We start from the raw sequence: 15,581 nt of genomic DNA, 5'->3' as shown, positions 1-15,581 counted from the left end.
TCCTGGCTGGACACTTGGGTCCTCGGGGCCAGGTTCACTCCTCTGCCCCCTTCCCTCTGCCCTTTGTCCACACCCTCTGGTAGGGGCACCACCCACTTCCAAGGGACCACAAGCACCTAGCCCAGGGTTCATTCATGGGATTTTACTTTAAGGGAACTTTCCTAGAAAGAGTCAGGAGAGAGCGGCCACACTGATTCCACTCATGGGGCTATCTGTCTCCTACCTCAAATCCCCCCTGAGATACCTGGACCCCAAGGAATCTAATCAGGGGGATGAGGGTAATAGTCCTTCTGCAGCTCCTTCAGGCTGGTCTTGGACTCCTGGACTCTACCTACCTTGGGCCATGAACTCTGCCTGATGAATTCTGCTGCCACCTGGTTGAAATCTGCTGCAGGGAGTGGATGGGATGCTGCATTACCATCATCTGGACATGGAATGGCTGTGATCTGGAGGAGACAGGTCTTTCTAAGACGATAAATAGATGTGGGCCAAAGCGGAGAAGAAGAGAGACAGAAATCAAAGACCCTACAAGGAGTAGGATCCAGGAGACCTGGACCCTCTGAGAGCCAGCCCTCTGTGAGGTGCTGCCTTAGATGAGAAGCCCCAAGTATCTCTATGGGCTTGACCTGTGCCGTTTACCCCGAACCAGCATCACTCACCTAACATGGGGGCAACTCACCCCAGGCAGCTGCTGGCACACGGAGGGCCATTCCAGGGGACCCTGTACGCAGACCACAGGGGAATAGCAGACATGGGTCCGGCTCCCTCTTCTGATCAGCCTCAGTTTGGGTCAAACAAGGGGCTATCCAGGGTCTCCTAACCACACGATGGCCCAAATAAAGCCCAGAAGTTCTCTCCCCAAAGTGGGGTGAGACCTTCAGGGACAACCAGAAAGGCATGTGGGATCAAACACTGTCAAACCAACACAAGAGAGCCCCAGTACCAGATGTGAGGCTCCCCCCAGACCCCAGTCACAGTGCAGCCTGTAGAGGGAACAGGCCCAGTCGGGAGACCAGGACCGAGAAAGTGACCCCTGTCAGTCAGTCCAGCTACTCAGTCATGTCCGACTCTTTGCAACCCCACAGACTGCAGCACGCCAGGCCTCCCTGCCCATCACCAACTCCCGGAGCTTGCTCAAACTCAAGTCCATTGAGTCGGCGATGCCATCCAGCCATCTCATCCTCTGTCGTCCCCTTCTCCTCCTGCCCCCAATCCCTCCCAGCATCAGAGTCTTTTCCAATGAGTCAACTCTTCGCATGAGGTGGCCAAAGTATTGGAGTTTCAGCTTCAACGTCAGTCCTTCCAATGAACACCCAGGACTGATCTCCTTTACAATGGACTGATTGGATCTCATTGTAGTCCAAGGGATTCTCAAGAGTCTTTTCCAACACCACAGTTCAAAAGCATTGATTTTTTACTCAGCTTTCTTTATGGTCCAACTCTCACATCCATACATGACTACTGGAAAAACCATAGCTTTGACTAGACGGACCTTTGTCAGCAAAGTAATATCTCTGCTTTCTAATGTGCTGTCTACGTTGGTCATAGCTTTTCTTCCAAGGAACAAGTGTCTTTTAATTTCATGGCTGCAGTCACCATCTGGAGTGATTTTGGAGCCCAAGAAAATAGTCTGTCACTGTTTCCATTGTTTCCTCGTCTATTTTGCCATGAATGCCATGATCTTCATTTTTCGAATGTTGAGTTTTAAGCCAGCTTTTTCACTCTCCTCTTTCACTTTCATCAAGAGTCTCTCTAGTTCCTCTTCATTTTCTGCCATAAGAGTGGTGTCATCTGCATATCTGAGGTTATTGCTATTTCTCCTGGTAATCTTGATTCCAGCTTGTGCTTCCTCCATCCAGGTATGTCACATGATGTACTCTGCATAGAAGTTAAATAAGCAGGGTCACAAAATACAATCTTGATGTTCTCCTTTTCCAAATTTTAACCAGTCCGTTGTTCCTTATCTGGTTCTGTTACTTCTTGACCTGCATACAGGTTTCTCAGGAGGCAGTTAATGTGGTCTGGTATTCCCCTCTCTTTAAGAATGTTCCAGTCTGTTGTGATCCACCCATTCAAAGGCTTTAGTGTAGTCAATAAAGCAGAAGCAGTAAAATGCTGCCACTTTCTAGGTGGAGCTCACATATGGATACCACACCCAAACCTTGACCAAGCCAGAACCTCATGACAATCATGTGCAGTGCTATAAATGATCTCAGCTGTTACACAGTCACTATTTACAAAATGTGGGGCAAGAGAGCCTGAACATGCCATCTTGGCCAATTTTCTCTCTCCTCGTGGGTTGTTTAGCTTTTTTTCTTTTTTTTTTTTTTTAATTAAGCTGTATGAGTTGCTTGCACATTTTGGAAGTTTATTCTTTAGTGGTCACGTGATTTGCAAATATCTTCTCTAATTCTGCAGGTAGTCTTGTTTTGTTGATGGTTTTCCATGGTGTACAAAAGCCTTTTAGCTTAATTAGGTCCCATTTGTTTATTTTTCTTTTTATTTCTATTACTCTAGGAGATGGATGGAGAAGGAAATGGCAGCCCACTCCAGTGTTCTTGCCTGGAGAATCCCAGGGACGGGGGAGCCTGGTGGGCTGCCGTCTATGGGGTTGCACTGAGTCGGACATGACTGAAGTGATATAGCATTAGCATTAGGAGATAAATACAAAAAGACACCACCTTGATTTATGTCAAAGAGTGTTCTGCCCATGTTTCCCTCTGTTTTATAGCCTCCCATTTCACACTTTTGTCTTTAATCCATTTTGAGTTTATTTTTGCCCATGGCACTAGAGAATTTATAATTTCATTTATTAACAGGTAGCAATCCAGTTTTTCCAGAACTTATTCAAGAGACTGTCTTTTCTCCATCTTACACTCTTGCCTCCTGGGTCATACATGAATCGATCATAGGTGGGTGGGATTGTTCCTGGGCTGTCTATCCTGTCTCACTGATCACTGATCTATAATTGTGGTTTTGTGCCAGCACCATAGTGTTTTGATGGCCGTAGCTTTGCAGTATGCTCTGAAGTCAGGGAGCCTGATGCCTCCAGCTCCACTTTTGTTTCTTGAGATTGCTTTGACTATTTGGGGTCTTTATGTCTTCCAACAAATTTTCAAAAGTTTTGTTCTGGGTCTGTGGAAATTGCCATTGGTCATTTGATAGGTGTTACACTGAACCTGTAGATTGCTTTCGGTAGAAGTGTCATTGGCACAGTATTGATTCTTCTGATTTAAGAGTATCTTTTCATCTGTTTGTGTCACCTTAATTTCTTTCATCAGTGTCTTAGAGCTTTCAGAGCAGAGGAATTTTGCCTCCTAGGGAAGGTTTATTCCTAGATATTTTATTCTTTTTGATGGGATGGTAAATGGGATTCTTTCCTTAAATTCTCTTTATGGTATTTCATTGCTGCCATACAGAATGCAACAGATTTTTGTGTATTAATTTTGTATCCATAAATTTTATCCAATTCATTCCTGAGCTCTAGGGTTTTCTGTACCTTCTTTAGCATTTTGCATGTGTTAAATCATGTCACCTGCAAACAGCAGGTGTTTCTTACTTGGCTTCTGGATTCCCTGTGTCCCTTTCTCTCCCCTGATTCTTACACTTAGGCCTTCACTGTGCTGCACTGTGGGCCCTTGCTGGTTACCTACTATATACGCAGTCGTGTGGATGTGTTAGCACCAAACTCCTAATTTATCCCTGGGATGTGGTGGGTCAACCAGGCGCAGTGCATGAGGAAGAGGAGCACCGTGACGGCTAGGATTCCCACTCCTCCCCTGGGTGCAAGGGCGCCGCTTAAACCACCCCACCAACCCACAAGACGCACCTCAGTCACATCTGGACTCCCCCAGGCCCTCTGAGACAGAAAACACTCAGAAGAAAAGGGAACTTCAGGAAGCAAGTCGCGTCACCAGGTTTCATTCCTGTTCTTAGTCTTCACAGCACTGGGGGAAGGGTCCTCACGCCTCCTGGGACTGGTGACCAAGTCCCAGGGAGCAGGGCTGCAGACACAGAACACAGGGAACTTCAGGAGGCAGATGGAGTCACCAGGTTTCATTCCTGTTCTTAGTCTTCACAGCACTGGGGGAAGGGCCCTCACGCCTCCTGGGACTGGTGACCAAGTCTTAGGGAGCAGGGCTGCAGACACAGCACGCAGATCCCAGGAGCCACATGTGTCTGTGGGCCAGAGCAGGGAAGGGGCCCGGAGCCCCAGGCTGTGGGGGAGCCCCCTCCATGGCCCCCACCATGGGTGAGTGGGGACCCCGAGGATGAGCGCACAGGGACAGGAATGAGAGCCCTGGAGGGAGACCGGCCTCGGGACGCCCAGAGGGGCTGGAGCAGCCGAGTGGGCCCAGGGGAGGCAGCTGCCCCTGGTCACAGTGCAGGACGAGCGTGTGGACAGAACCCAGACAGGGTGCACCACACCAAGAGCACTGCTGCCCAGGGCTGGAGAGCTCGGGGGGCTGTGGGCCGTGGAGGAGCAGGATGGGCTTGGGGGCGGGAGGGAAGGGATGTGCATGACCAGGGGCTCTGGAGGCCGGGGCTGGGCAGTCATGAGGACCAGCCAGGACGGAAAGAGGGTCTGACCTGAGGACGCAGGGAAGGGAGAGGACCCCAGAGCAGTGAAGTCTTCTGGACAGGCCAGTGGAGCCAGCGTCGGTCCCAGGGCAGGGCCACATGCAGGGACTGTGGGTCCCGACTGGGCTGGGGCCGAGGGCAGCGGCAGACTTGGGGGCAAGGCTGCAGGGCCAGCCGGGTTCTATGTCCACAGCAGGCACCACGGGGCTGAACCCACAGCCCCCCAGGACACAGGGGGCTGACCAGAGCTCAGGGCCTGAGGACCAGCAGTGGGAGCCAGAGAGAGGCAGGTGACCCGAAAACTGGAGGCAGCAAGGGGCCAGAGGAGGGTGTGGATGGAGGGATAGAGAAGAGCAGAGAGCAAAGGCAGGACCTCTGCCAGGAGGGGCCCGGGTGGACAGAGCTCCTCCAGGGGAGAGTTGCCTGGAGGCCAGTGGGCACCTGGCAAGTCCAGGGATGAGAGCTGAACCCAGGAAATAAAGGAGTGAGGAGTGGAGATGGGCAGGGGTGAGGGCTTCCAGAGGGGCCAGAGGGGCAAGAAAGGCTGAGGGGGCGGCCCAAGGACAGGGGGCAGCAAGGCTGCAGGTGAGCAGGGGCTGGGAGGGCAGGGGGGCCCCTAGAGATCTGGGGGAGCAGGCACAGCTTGTGGGTGAAAAGGGGTTAGGAGGGCAGGGGGCCCCTGGTGTTTGGGGGAGCAGGTACTGGTTATGAGGGTGAGCAGGGGCTGGGAGGACTGGGGGAGCCCCTAGTGCTTTGGGGGAGCAGGTACAGGTTATGAGGGTGAGCAGGGGGCTGAGAGTAAGGAGGTGAGCCTAGTGCTTTGGGGGAGCATGTACAGCCTGTGAAGGTGAGCAAGGGCTAGGAAGACAGTGGGATCCCCTGGTGCTTTAGGGGAGCAGGTACAGCTTGTGAGGGTGAGCAAGGGACTGGGAGGACAAGGGGTGCCCCTGGTGCTTTGGGGGAGCAGGTACAGCTTGTGAGTGTGACCAAGGGCTGGGAGGACAGGGGGTGTCCTGGTGTTTGGGGGAGCAGATAGAGCTTTTGTAGGTGAGCAGGGAGCTGGGAGGGCGGGGGAGGGGGTGGCCTGGTGCTTTGGGGAGCAGGTACAGCCTGTGAGGGTGAGCAGGGGCTGGGAGGGCAGGGGGAGCCCCTGGTGCTTTGGGAGAACAGGTACAGCCTGAGGGTGAGCAGGGGCTGGGAGGACGGGGGTGTTCCTGGTGTTTGGGGTAGAAGGCACAGCTTATGGGTGAGCAGGGGCTGGGAGGGCAGGGGGAGCCCCCGGTGCTTTGGGGTAGAAGGCACAGCTTATGGGTGAGCAGGGGCTGGGAGGACGGGGGGCCCCTGGTGTTTGGGGGAGCAGGTACTGGTTATGAGGGTGAGCAGGGGCTGGGAGGACGGGGGGAGCCCCCGGTGCTTTGGGGGAACAGGTACAGGTTATGAGGGTGAGCAGGGGGCTGAGAGTAAGGAGGTGAGCCTAGTGCTTTGGGGGAGCGTGTACAGCCTGTGAAGGTGAGCAAGGGCTAGGAGGACAGTGGGATCCCCTGGTGCTTTAGGGGAGCAGGTACAGCTTGTGAGGGTGAGCAAGGGACTGGGAGGACAAGGGGTGCCCCTGGTGCTTTGGGGGAGCAGGTACAGCTTGTGAGTGTGACCAAGGGCTGGAAGAACTGGGGGTATCCCTGGTGTTTGGGGGAGCAGGTACTGGTTATGAGGGTGAGCAGGGGCTGGGAGGACTGGGGGAGCCCCTAGTGCTTTGGGGGAGCAGGTACAGGTTATGAGGGTGAGCAGGGGGCTGAGAGTAAGGAGGTGAGCCTAGTGCTTTGGGGGAGCGTGTACAGCCTGTGAAGGTGAGCAAGGGCTAGGAAGACAGTGGATCCCCTGGTGCTTTGGGCGAGCAGATACAGCTTGTGAGGGTGAGCAGGGGCTAGGAGGACAGTGGGATCCCCTGGTGCTTTAGGGGAGCAGGTACAGGTTATGAGGGTGAGCAAGGGACTGGGAGGACAAGGGGTGCCCCTGGTGCTTTGGGGGAGCAGGCGCAGCCTGTAAGGGTGAGCAGGGACTGGGAGGAGAGGGGATGTCCCTGATGTTTGGGGGAGCGTGTACAGCCTGTGAGGGTGAGCAGGGGCTGGGAGGATAGGGGGAACCCCTGGTGCTTTGTGGGACAGGTAGAGCTTGTGAGGTTGAGCAGGGGATAGGAGGACGGTGGGAGCCCCTGGTGCTTTGGGGGAGCAGGTACAGGTTATGAGGGTGAGCAAGGGGCTGGGAGGACAAGGGGTGCCCCTGGTGCTTTGGGGGAACAAGTACAGCCTGTGACGGTGAGCAGGGAGCTGGGAGGGCAGGGGGAGCCCCTGATGCTTTGGGGGAGCAGGTACAGCTTGTGAGTGTGAGCAAGGGCTGGGAGAACTGGGGGTGTCCCTGGTGTTTGGGGGAGCAGGTACTGGTTATGAGGGTGAGGAGGGGCTGGGAGGAAAGTAGGAGCCCCTGGTGTTTGGGGGAGCAGGTACAGCTTGTGAGGGTGAGCAAGGGCTGGGAGGAAAGTGGGAGCCCCTGGTGCTTTGGGGGAGCAGGTACAGGTTATGAGGGTGAGGAGGGGCTGGGAGGAAAGTAGGAGCCCCTGGTGTTTGGGGGAGCGTGTACAGCCTGTGAGGGTGAGCACGGGCTGGGAGGACAGTGGGATCCCCTGGTGCTTTGGGGGAGCAGGTACAGCCTGTGAGGGTGAGCAGGGGCTGGGAGGACAGGGGGAGCCCCTGGTGTTTGGGGGAGCAGGTACAGCCTGTGAGGGTGAGCAGGGGCTGGGAGGGCAGGGGAAGCCCCTGGTGTTTGGGGGAGCGTGTACAGCCTGTGAGGGTGAGCACGGGCTGGGAGGGCAGGGGGAGCCCCTGATGCTTTGGGGGAGCAGGTACAGCTTGTGAGTGTGAGCAAGGGCTGGGAGGACTGGGGGAGCCCCTGGTGCTTTGGGGGAGCAGGTACAGGTTATGAGGGTGAGCAGGGGGCTGAGAGAAAGGGGGGTGTGCCTGGTGCTTTGGGGAGCATTACAATCTGTGAGGGTGAGCAGGGGCTGGGAGGGCAGGGGGAGCCCCTGGTGCTTTGGGGGAGCAGGTACAGGTTATGAGGGTGAGCAGGGGCTGAGAGTAAGGGGATGTGCCTGATGCTTTGGGGGAGCAGATACAGCTTGTGAGGGTGAGCAGGGGGCTGGGAAAGCAGGGTGTATCTCAAAAACTTTAGGGGATCAGGTAGTGCTTCTGGGGATGAGCAGAGGTCTGGGAGGACAGGGGGTGCCCTTGGAGTTGGAGAGCAAGCACAGTCTGTGAGGGTGAGTAGAGGGCTGGGCGGGCACGGGGAGCCCCTGGTGCTTCGGGGGAACAGGTGCAGGTCGTGAGGGTGAGCAGGGGCTGGGAGGACAGGGAGTGTCCCTGGTGTTTGGGGTAGAAGGCACAGCTTATGGGTGAGCAGGGCCTGGGAGGACAGGGGGAGCCCCTGTTGCTTTGGGGGAGCAGGTACAGCTTGTGAGGGTGAGCTGGGTCTGGGAAGACAGGGGGAGCCCCTGGTGTTTGGGAGAGCAGGTACAGCCTGTTCGGGTGAGCAGGGGCTGGGAGGACAAGGGGTGTCCCTGGTGTTTGGGGGAGCAGGTACAGCTTGAGAGGGTTAGCAGGGGGCTGGGAGGGCAGGGGGTACCTCAAGAGCTTTAGGGGAGCAGGTACAGGTTATGAGGGTGAGCAGGGGGCTGGGAGGACATGGGGTGCCCCTGGAGATTTTTGGAAGCAGTAATAGCTTGTGGGTGAGCAGGAAGCTGCGAGGACAGGAGGTGCCCCTGTTGCTTTGGGTGAACAGGTACAACTTGGGTGAGCAGGAGCTGGGAGGACAGGGAGTGCCCTTGGAGATTTGGGGGAGCAGGTGCAGCTTCTGGGGATAAGCAGGGGGCTGGGAGTTCAGGGTATTAGGGGAGCAGACAAAGATCGTGCAGCTGAGCAGGCGCTGGAATGTCACGCCCCTGCCGACGACCTCAGTTGACCATGTGTGTGCTGAGCACATCGGTACGAAAGGGTCCGAGGGTGCAAGGGGCCATTTGTGCTGTGGGCCAGATGCAGGGACACAGGGCAGTGTGAGCCCTGCAGAGAAGATGGGGCCCAAGAGCGCAGCTGTCCAGAGCTGAGTCCAGAGGGCTGAGACCAGTGGTGTGGGTGCTGGACGAGGGTGAAGGGCGGGCGTGAGGGAGCAAGGGCACAGGGCTGGGAGAGCTCAGGCCGCAGCTGGTGAAGCAGAGGGCTGAGACAAGGGGTGTAGGCCACCCCTCAAGACAATGGGGGTGCTGTTTGGTGGAGGGTCTGCATGAAGAACAAAGCAAGGAGGAGCGAAGACCCGAGAGGAAGGGCTCTGGGGCTGCAGGGAAGGGGTGCCCTGAGGGCACCGGGTGGGCTGCACTTCTGGGCCGAGGGTCTGCCTGTCCCAGCAGCCTGTGTGGCTCAGGAGCCAAAGTGGGGCCAGATCTGGGACGCTGTGCTTGATAGGGGCAGTGCAAGCGGCCAGGAGCTACAGGGCGCCCACTGGCAGTCAGTCGGGCTGCAGGCCCAGGGAGCTGACCAGGCTGGGGGAGCAGGGGCCATGGGAAGGGCCAGACGCCCACAGGAGGGAAGGGGCCCTGGGGCTCTGATCCAGGAGGCCACACTCACCGACCCAAGCTGTGTCCAGACACCCCAACTGCAGTACAGAGAACCGGGTGGCCACCATGCCGGCCGGTCATCAGACCCTGGAAGCAGGTGGTGGCTGGGCTCAGAGGTGCCCCAGGCCTGGGCTCCTGAGGTCCTGCTGGACCCCGCATTCACCCAGCCTCCTCTCTCACAGCCTCCACCACAGCCCCGAAAGTCTACCCTCTGACTTCTTGCTGCGGGGACAAGTCCAGCTCCACCGTGACCCTGGGCTGCCTGGTCTCCAGCTACATGCCCGAGCCGGTGACCGTGACCTGGAACTCGGGTGCCCTGAAGAGCGGCGTGCACACCTTCCCGGCCGTCCTTCAGTCCTCCGGGCTCTACTCTCTCAGCAGCATGGTGACCGTGCCCGGCAGCACCTCAGGAACCCAGACCTTCACCTGCAACGTAGCCCACCCGGCCAGCAGCACCAAGGTGGACAAGGCTGTTGGTGAGAAGATGGTCCCCGGGGAGGGTGTCCACACCAGGAGACCAGGGTCAGCCCCACTGCCTGCAGGGGCCCCACCCCCGGGGGTGCTGTGAACCAGGCCCAGTGTGTCAGGGGAGGCCCTGTCTGTCTCTCTCCTGACAGTCTTGCAGGCTTGGGGAGGGGGTTGTCTGGAGTTTCCGCCAGGTCCAGGGTGGCCGCAGGTGGGTTGACGTCCACACGCCTGGACCCACAGAGACGGGCCCTGGGCTCAGACCTGCTAAAACCCGTCCCTGCCCTAAGCCCAGCCCGTGGCTTCCTGCCCCTGGTAACCCCCAGTCTGCTCTCTCTGCAGATCCCAGATGCAAACGACACTGTGATTGTTGCCCACGTAAGTCACCCAGTCTCCCCATCACACCCCAGATGTGGACAGGGCCCAGGAGGGCCACAGGTGAGGCTGTGGGGGCCCAAGAGTGAGTCTGCCCAGGGGCTGACAACTGTTATGTCTTCCCCAAAGCCCCTGAGCTCCCCGGAGGACCCTCTGTCTTCATCTTCCCACCGAAACCCAAGGACACCCTCACAATCTCGGGAACGCCCGAGGTCACGTGTGTGGTGGTGGACGTGGGCCACGATGACCCCGAGGTGAAGTTCTCCTGGTTCGTGGACAACGTGGAGGTAAACACAGCCACGACGAAGCCGAAAGAGGAGCAGTTCAACAGCACCTACCGCGTGGTCAGCGCCCTGCGCATCCAGCACCAGGACTGGACTGGAGGAAAGGAGTTCAAGTGCAAGGTCCACAACGAAGGCCTCCCGGCCCCCATCGTGAGGACCATCTCCAGGACCAAAGGTGGGCCAGGTGGACGGGACCGGGAGGGCCCCGTGGGCCAATCAGAGTGACCGCTGGACGGCACTGGGAGGGCCCCGTGGGCCAATCAGAGTGACCGCTGTGCTAACAGCCTTCCTGTCCCCACAGGGCAGGCCCGGGAGCCGCAGGTGTATGTCCTGGCCCCACCCCAGGAAGAGCTCAGCAAAAGCACGGTCAGCCTCACCTGCATGGTCACCAGCTTCTACCCAGACTACATCGCCGTGGAGTGGCAGAGAAATGGGCAGCCTGAGTCGGAGGACAAGTACGGCACGACCCCGCCCCAGCTGGACGCCGACAGCTCCTACTTCCTGTACAGCAAGCTCAGGGTGGACAGGAACAGCTGGCAGGAAGGAGACACCTACACGTGTGTGGTGATGCACGAGGCCCTGCACAATCACTACACGCAGAAGTCCACCTCTAAGTCTGCGGGTAAATGAGCCTCACGTCCCTGCACCAGCAAGCCCTCACCCAGCCCACCCTCCCCGGGCTCCAGGTCCAGCCAGGACGCCCTATCCCCTCCCTGTGTGCATTCCTCCTGGGCCGCCGTGAATAAAGCACCCAGGCCGCCCTGGGACCCTGCAACGCTGTGCTGGTTCTTTCCGAGGCAGAGCCCTGGTGGCCGCCAGGCCTGCGGGGGTGGGCTGAGCCGACTCTGGGCCACTTTGTTCAGCATCTGTGGGGGAGCTGACCCCGCTCGGGCCAGACACACAGTGAGTGGGTCCAGCAGGCCACCTGGGGGCTGCCCAAGGCCACAGAGGGGCTTGGCCAGAGGCGCACCTCCACGGTCCCCTCCAGCCACCACCTGCTGGGCCGGCCTCTGGACAGGAACCGGGGAAGCCCCCGAGACCCTCAGGGATTGAGGCCCAATGCTTCCCGCCTCTGCTCCAGCCCACGCTGTGGGGCAGGGCCACATCCTTGTCCCCAGGCCCCTGTCCTTGGGTGTCCAGAGTCCTTGTGTCCACTCTGGGCCTGCCTGGAGCCACGCGTGGCCGGGGGGTGGCCCTGCTTCACCCTCAGGCTCCCAAGGTCAGGCCTCGCCCTCCCTCGGCCAGGAGGCTCTGCCCGGCTCTCCCTGCCCAGGGCCAGGCCTGTGCGCCCGTGGGGAGGTCATCCCTGTGCCTGAAAGGGGTCCAGGCCGAGAGCCCTGAATGTCCAGGGCAGGGACCTAGCTGCTCCCTGTGGACACGGAGCCCAGAGCCACAGACAACAAGCCCCAGCCCCGCACGCACACGAGACAGCCCGCACCCAGCCTCCTCCACACGCACTCAGGTGTGCATCCGCACATGAGCACACTTCACCCCGTCACACCCACACGCCTGCACACACTCAGGTCTCGCACTCGGGGACCCATGGGGTGACCCCACAGGCCCAGACCCAGAGCTGGGTCTTGTGAGCCCTCCCTGTGGACACCAGCTGGTCCCCACCCTCCAGCGCCCGTGGGCTGCTCAGTGGCCCTTTCCCACACTGACCACACTGACCAGGTCAGACATCCGTTCCTTGCCTCCCCTGGGACACCCACGCCCCTCCCTAGCAGGCTGAGATCCCCCCTCAGCCCCTCGTCCTGGCACCCTCACCCCTCAGGCACAGGGACACAGCCCGGTGCTGTCTGCCCTCCCTCCCTGGGGGCAGGGCCCAGGCTCACATGCTCTGCTGACCCTCCCGGCTCCAGGCCTGGCCCCCAGGGCAGAGGAGGCCAGGAACTGAGCCTCTGTCCTGCGGGGAGGTGGGGTCAGGGCCCCAGCTCAGGGCACAGCTCAGGATGGGAGCAGGACACCACAGGCCAGGCCCAGACAGTGGCCAGGGCTGGAGGGGTGGGGTCTGGGGCTGGGGCCCAGAGACTGACCTCAGGTGATCCCTGCCCAGCCCATGGGGGGATCCTGCCACCTTCCCCCCACCCAGAGGGAGCCCTGCCCCGAGGCCCTGATGATGCCACCCAGCCCCCCGTGGGCAGACACAGCACTGACCACCCCTCCCTGTGCAGACCTGCTGCTGGAGGAGGAGATCTGTGCGGACGCCCAGGACGGGGAGCTGGACGGGCTCTGGACGACTATCTCCATCTTCATCACACTCTTCCTGCTCAGCGTCTGCTACAGCGCCACCGTGACCCTCTTCAAGGTGGGAGGCCACACTGCTGGCCCTCAGGCCCCCTCTGTCCCCAGGATCCCCTCAGAGCCCCTCACTGCCCCTCACTGCCCCTCACTGCCCCTCACTGTCCCTCTCTGTCTGTTCGTTTTCCCATCACTGTCACCTTGAAACAGATTGGGTCATTTCAGGGGGCGTCTGAAGAGCTTCTGTACCACACGCCACCCTTCATGTCAGCGGGGAGAATTCAGCAAGGGTAGAGTGGTAATGAGTTTTTAGACCAGGAGGCTTGTGACTCTTACGAGCAGTGATGGCGCACTGCTGCTCCCTGAGAACTTCGTGGACACCATTTTCCATCAAAGGAGAAGTGGGGAAGGGAAAACACCTTCTTGGTCTCTCTTGGGTAACGGTCATGTTTTGGTCATCAGTTCCTCCCCCAGGTAGGCTAGAGGAGCTTACTTTTCCTTCCCAAGATGGTCAGGTCAGGACTGTCGTAGACTCCAGAAATAGTCTAGAACTCAGTACAATGAGGGTCTTTCATTTTGAAAGTCACCTTCCCGTAAATGACTGCTCTTTGTTTGCAGAGAGCCTGCTTTAACTCAGGGGTCATTAACTCACTGAGCTCACTGGGCTGGATGGGGGTCTCACGCCATCGTCGCTTTACTGTTTTGCAGCATATCCCAGGCTTCTGCTGTAGTTTTGTTGCTAAACAAGACTGCTTAGTCTCGTGGTTAAATCAACCTGCTTTCTTGAGTAATCGTTAATTTATAGGAGTTTCCCATATTTTTCAACTTATAATCCCCTAGTCAGATAATTATTTAATCACCTATTGTGACCCTTCATTTTCTCCCTATCAATCTCAGCATCCCATCACTGTCCTGTCACTGTCCCCTCACTGACCGTACTGTCCCCAACTGTCCCCTCAGAGTCACCTCCCTGTCCCCTCACGGCCCCTCACTGCCCCCCACTGCCCCTCACTGCCCCTCACTGCCCCTCACTGCCCCTCACTGCCCCTCACTGCCCCCCACGGCCCCTCACGGCCCCTCATTGACCCCACTGCCCCTCACTGCCCCTCATGGCCCCTCACTGACCCCACTGCCCCTCTCTGCCCCTCACTGCCCCTCACTGTCCTGTCACTGTCCCCTCACTGACCATACTGTTTCCCAGTGTCCCCTCAGAGTCACCTCCCTGTCCCCTCACGGCCCCTCACTGCCCCTCACGGCCCCTCACTGACCCCACTGTCCCCTCACTGCCCCTCACTGCCCCTCACTGCCCCTCACGGCCCCTCACTGCCCCCACTGTCCCTCACTGTCCCTCACTGTCCCCTCACTGTCCTGTCTGTCCCCTCGCTGGCCCTCACTGTCCACTCATTGTCCATTTCTATCACTCTGTGTCCACTCCTCGTCCCCTCACTGTCCCTCACTGTCCGGTCACTGTCCCCTCACTGTCCCTCACTGTCCCTCACTGTCCCTCACTGTACCATCTGTCCCCTCACTGCCCCTCACGGCCCCTCACTGTCCCTCACTGTCCCCTCACTGTACCGTCTGTCCCCTCGCTGGCCCTCACTGCCCCCACTGTCCCCTCACTGACCATACTGTTTCCCAGTGTCCCCTCAGAGTCACCTCCCTGTCCCCTCACTGCCCCTCACAGCCCCTCACTGTCCCTCCCTGTCCCCTCACTGCCCCTCACTGACCCCACTGACCCCCACTGTCCCTCACTGTCCCCTCACTGTCCCTCACTGTCCCCTCACTGTACCATCTGTCCCCTCGCTGCCCCCACTGTCCCTCACTGTCCCTCACTGTCCCTCACTGTCCCTCACTGCCCTCACTGTCCCCTCACTGTACCTTCTGTCCCCTCACTGTCCCTCACTGTCCCCTCACTGTACCGTCTGTCCCCTCACTGTCCCCTCACTGTCCCCTCACTGCCCTCACTGTCCCCTCACTGTCCCTCACTGTCCCCTCACTGTACCTTCTGTCCCCTCGCTGGCCCTCACTGTCCCCTCACTGTACTGTCTGTCCCCTCACTGTCCCTCACTGTCCCTCACTGTCCCCTCACTGTACCGTCTGTCCCCTCGCTGCCCCCACTGTCCCTCACTGTCCCTCACTGTCCCCTCACTGTCCCCTCACTGTACCTTCTGTCCCCTCACTGTCCCTCACTGACCCTCACTGCCCCCACTGTCCCCTCACTGTCCCTCACTGTCCCTCACTGTCCCCTCACTGTACCGCCTGTCCCCTTGCTGGCCCTCACTGTACCGTCTGTCCCCTCACTGTCCCCCACTGTCCCTCACTGTACCGTCTGTCCCCTCGCTGGCCCTCACTGTCCACTCACTGTCCCCTCACTGTCCCTCACTGTCCCCTCACTGTACCGTCTGTCCCCTCACTGTCCCTCACTGTCCCCTCACTGTCCCGTCTGTCCCCTCGCTGGCCCTCACTGTCCACTCATTGTCCATTTCTATCACTCTGTGTCCACTCCTCCTCACCTCACTGTCCCCTCACTGTCCCTCACTGTCCCTCACTGTCCCGTCTGTCCCCTCGCTGGCCCTCACTGTCCCTCACTGTCCCCTCACTGTCCCTCACTGTCCCTCACTGTCCCCTCACTGTCCCTCACTGTCCCCTCACTGTATGGTCTGTCCCCTTGCTGGCCCTCACTGTCCCTCACTGTCCCCTCACTGTCCCTCACTGTCCCTCACTGTCCCTCACTGTCCCCTCACTGTCCCTCACTGTCCCCTCACTGTACCGTCTGTCCCCTTGCTGGCCCTCACTGTCCCCTCACTGCCCCTCACGGCCCCTCACTGCCCCCACTGTCCCTCACTGACCCTCACTGTCCCCTCACTGTCCCGTCTGTCCCCTCGCTGGCCCTCACTGTCCACTCACTGTCCATTTCTATCACTCTGTGTCCACTCCTCGTCCCCTCACTGACCCTCACTGTCCACTCTCTGTTCCCT

General features: G+C 58.9%; 1 gene segment (V, D, J or C); it reads left to right on the top strand.

Moving 5' to 3' along the window:
• The first annotated feature begins 4,229 nt into the window (after positions 1-4,229).
• Positions 4,230-11,137, top strand: LOC139178305 (Ig gamma chain C region-like). The segment is given in 5 exon segments: positions 4,230-4,252; positions 9,421-9,714; positions 10,046-10,081; positions 10,208-10,537; positions 10,664-11,137. Coding segments are annotated over 5 exon segments (1,005 nt in total).
• The last annotated feature ends 4,444 nt before the right edge of the window (positions 11,138-15,581 follow it).

Source organism: Bos indicus, chromosome 21 (assembly GCF_029378745.1).
Source record: "Bos indicus isolate NIAB-ARS_2022 breed Sahiwal x Tharparkar chromosome 21, NIAB-ARS_B.indTharparkar_mat_pri_1.0, whole genome shotgun sequence".
Taxonomy (NCBI): domain Eukaryota; kingdom Metazoa; phylum Chordata; class Mammalia; order Artiodactyla; family Bovidae; genus Bos; species Bos indicus.
The sequence above is the reverse complement of the archived record's forward strand: the minus strand, read 5'-3'. Positions and strand labels throughout refer to the sequence as shown.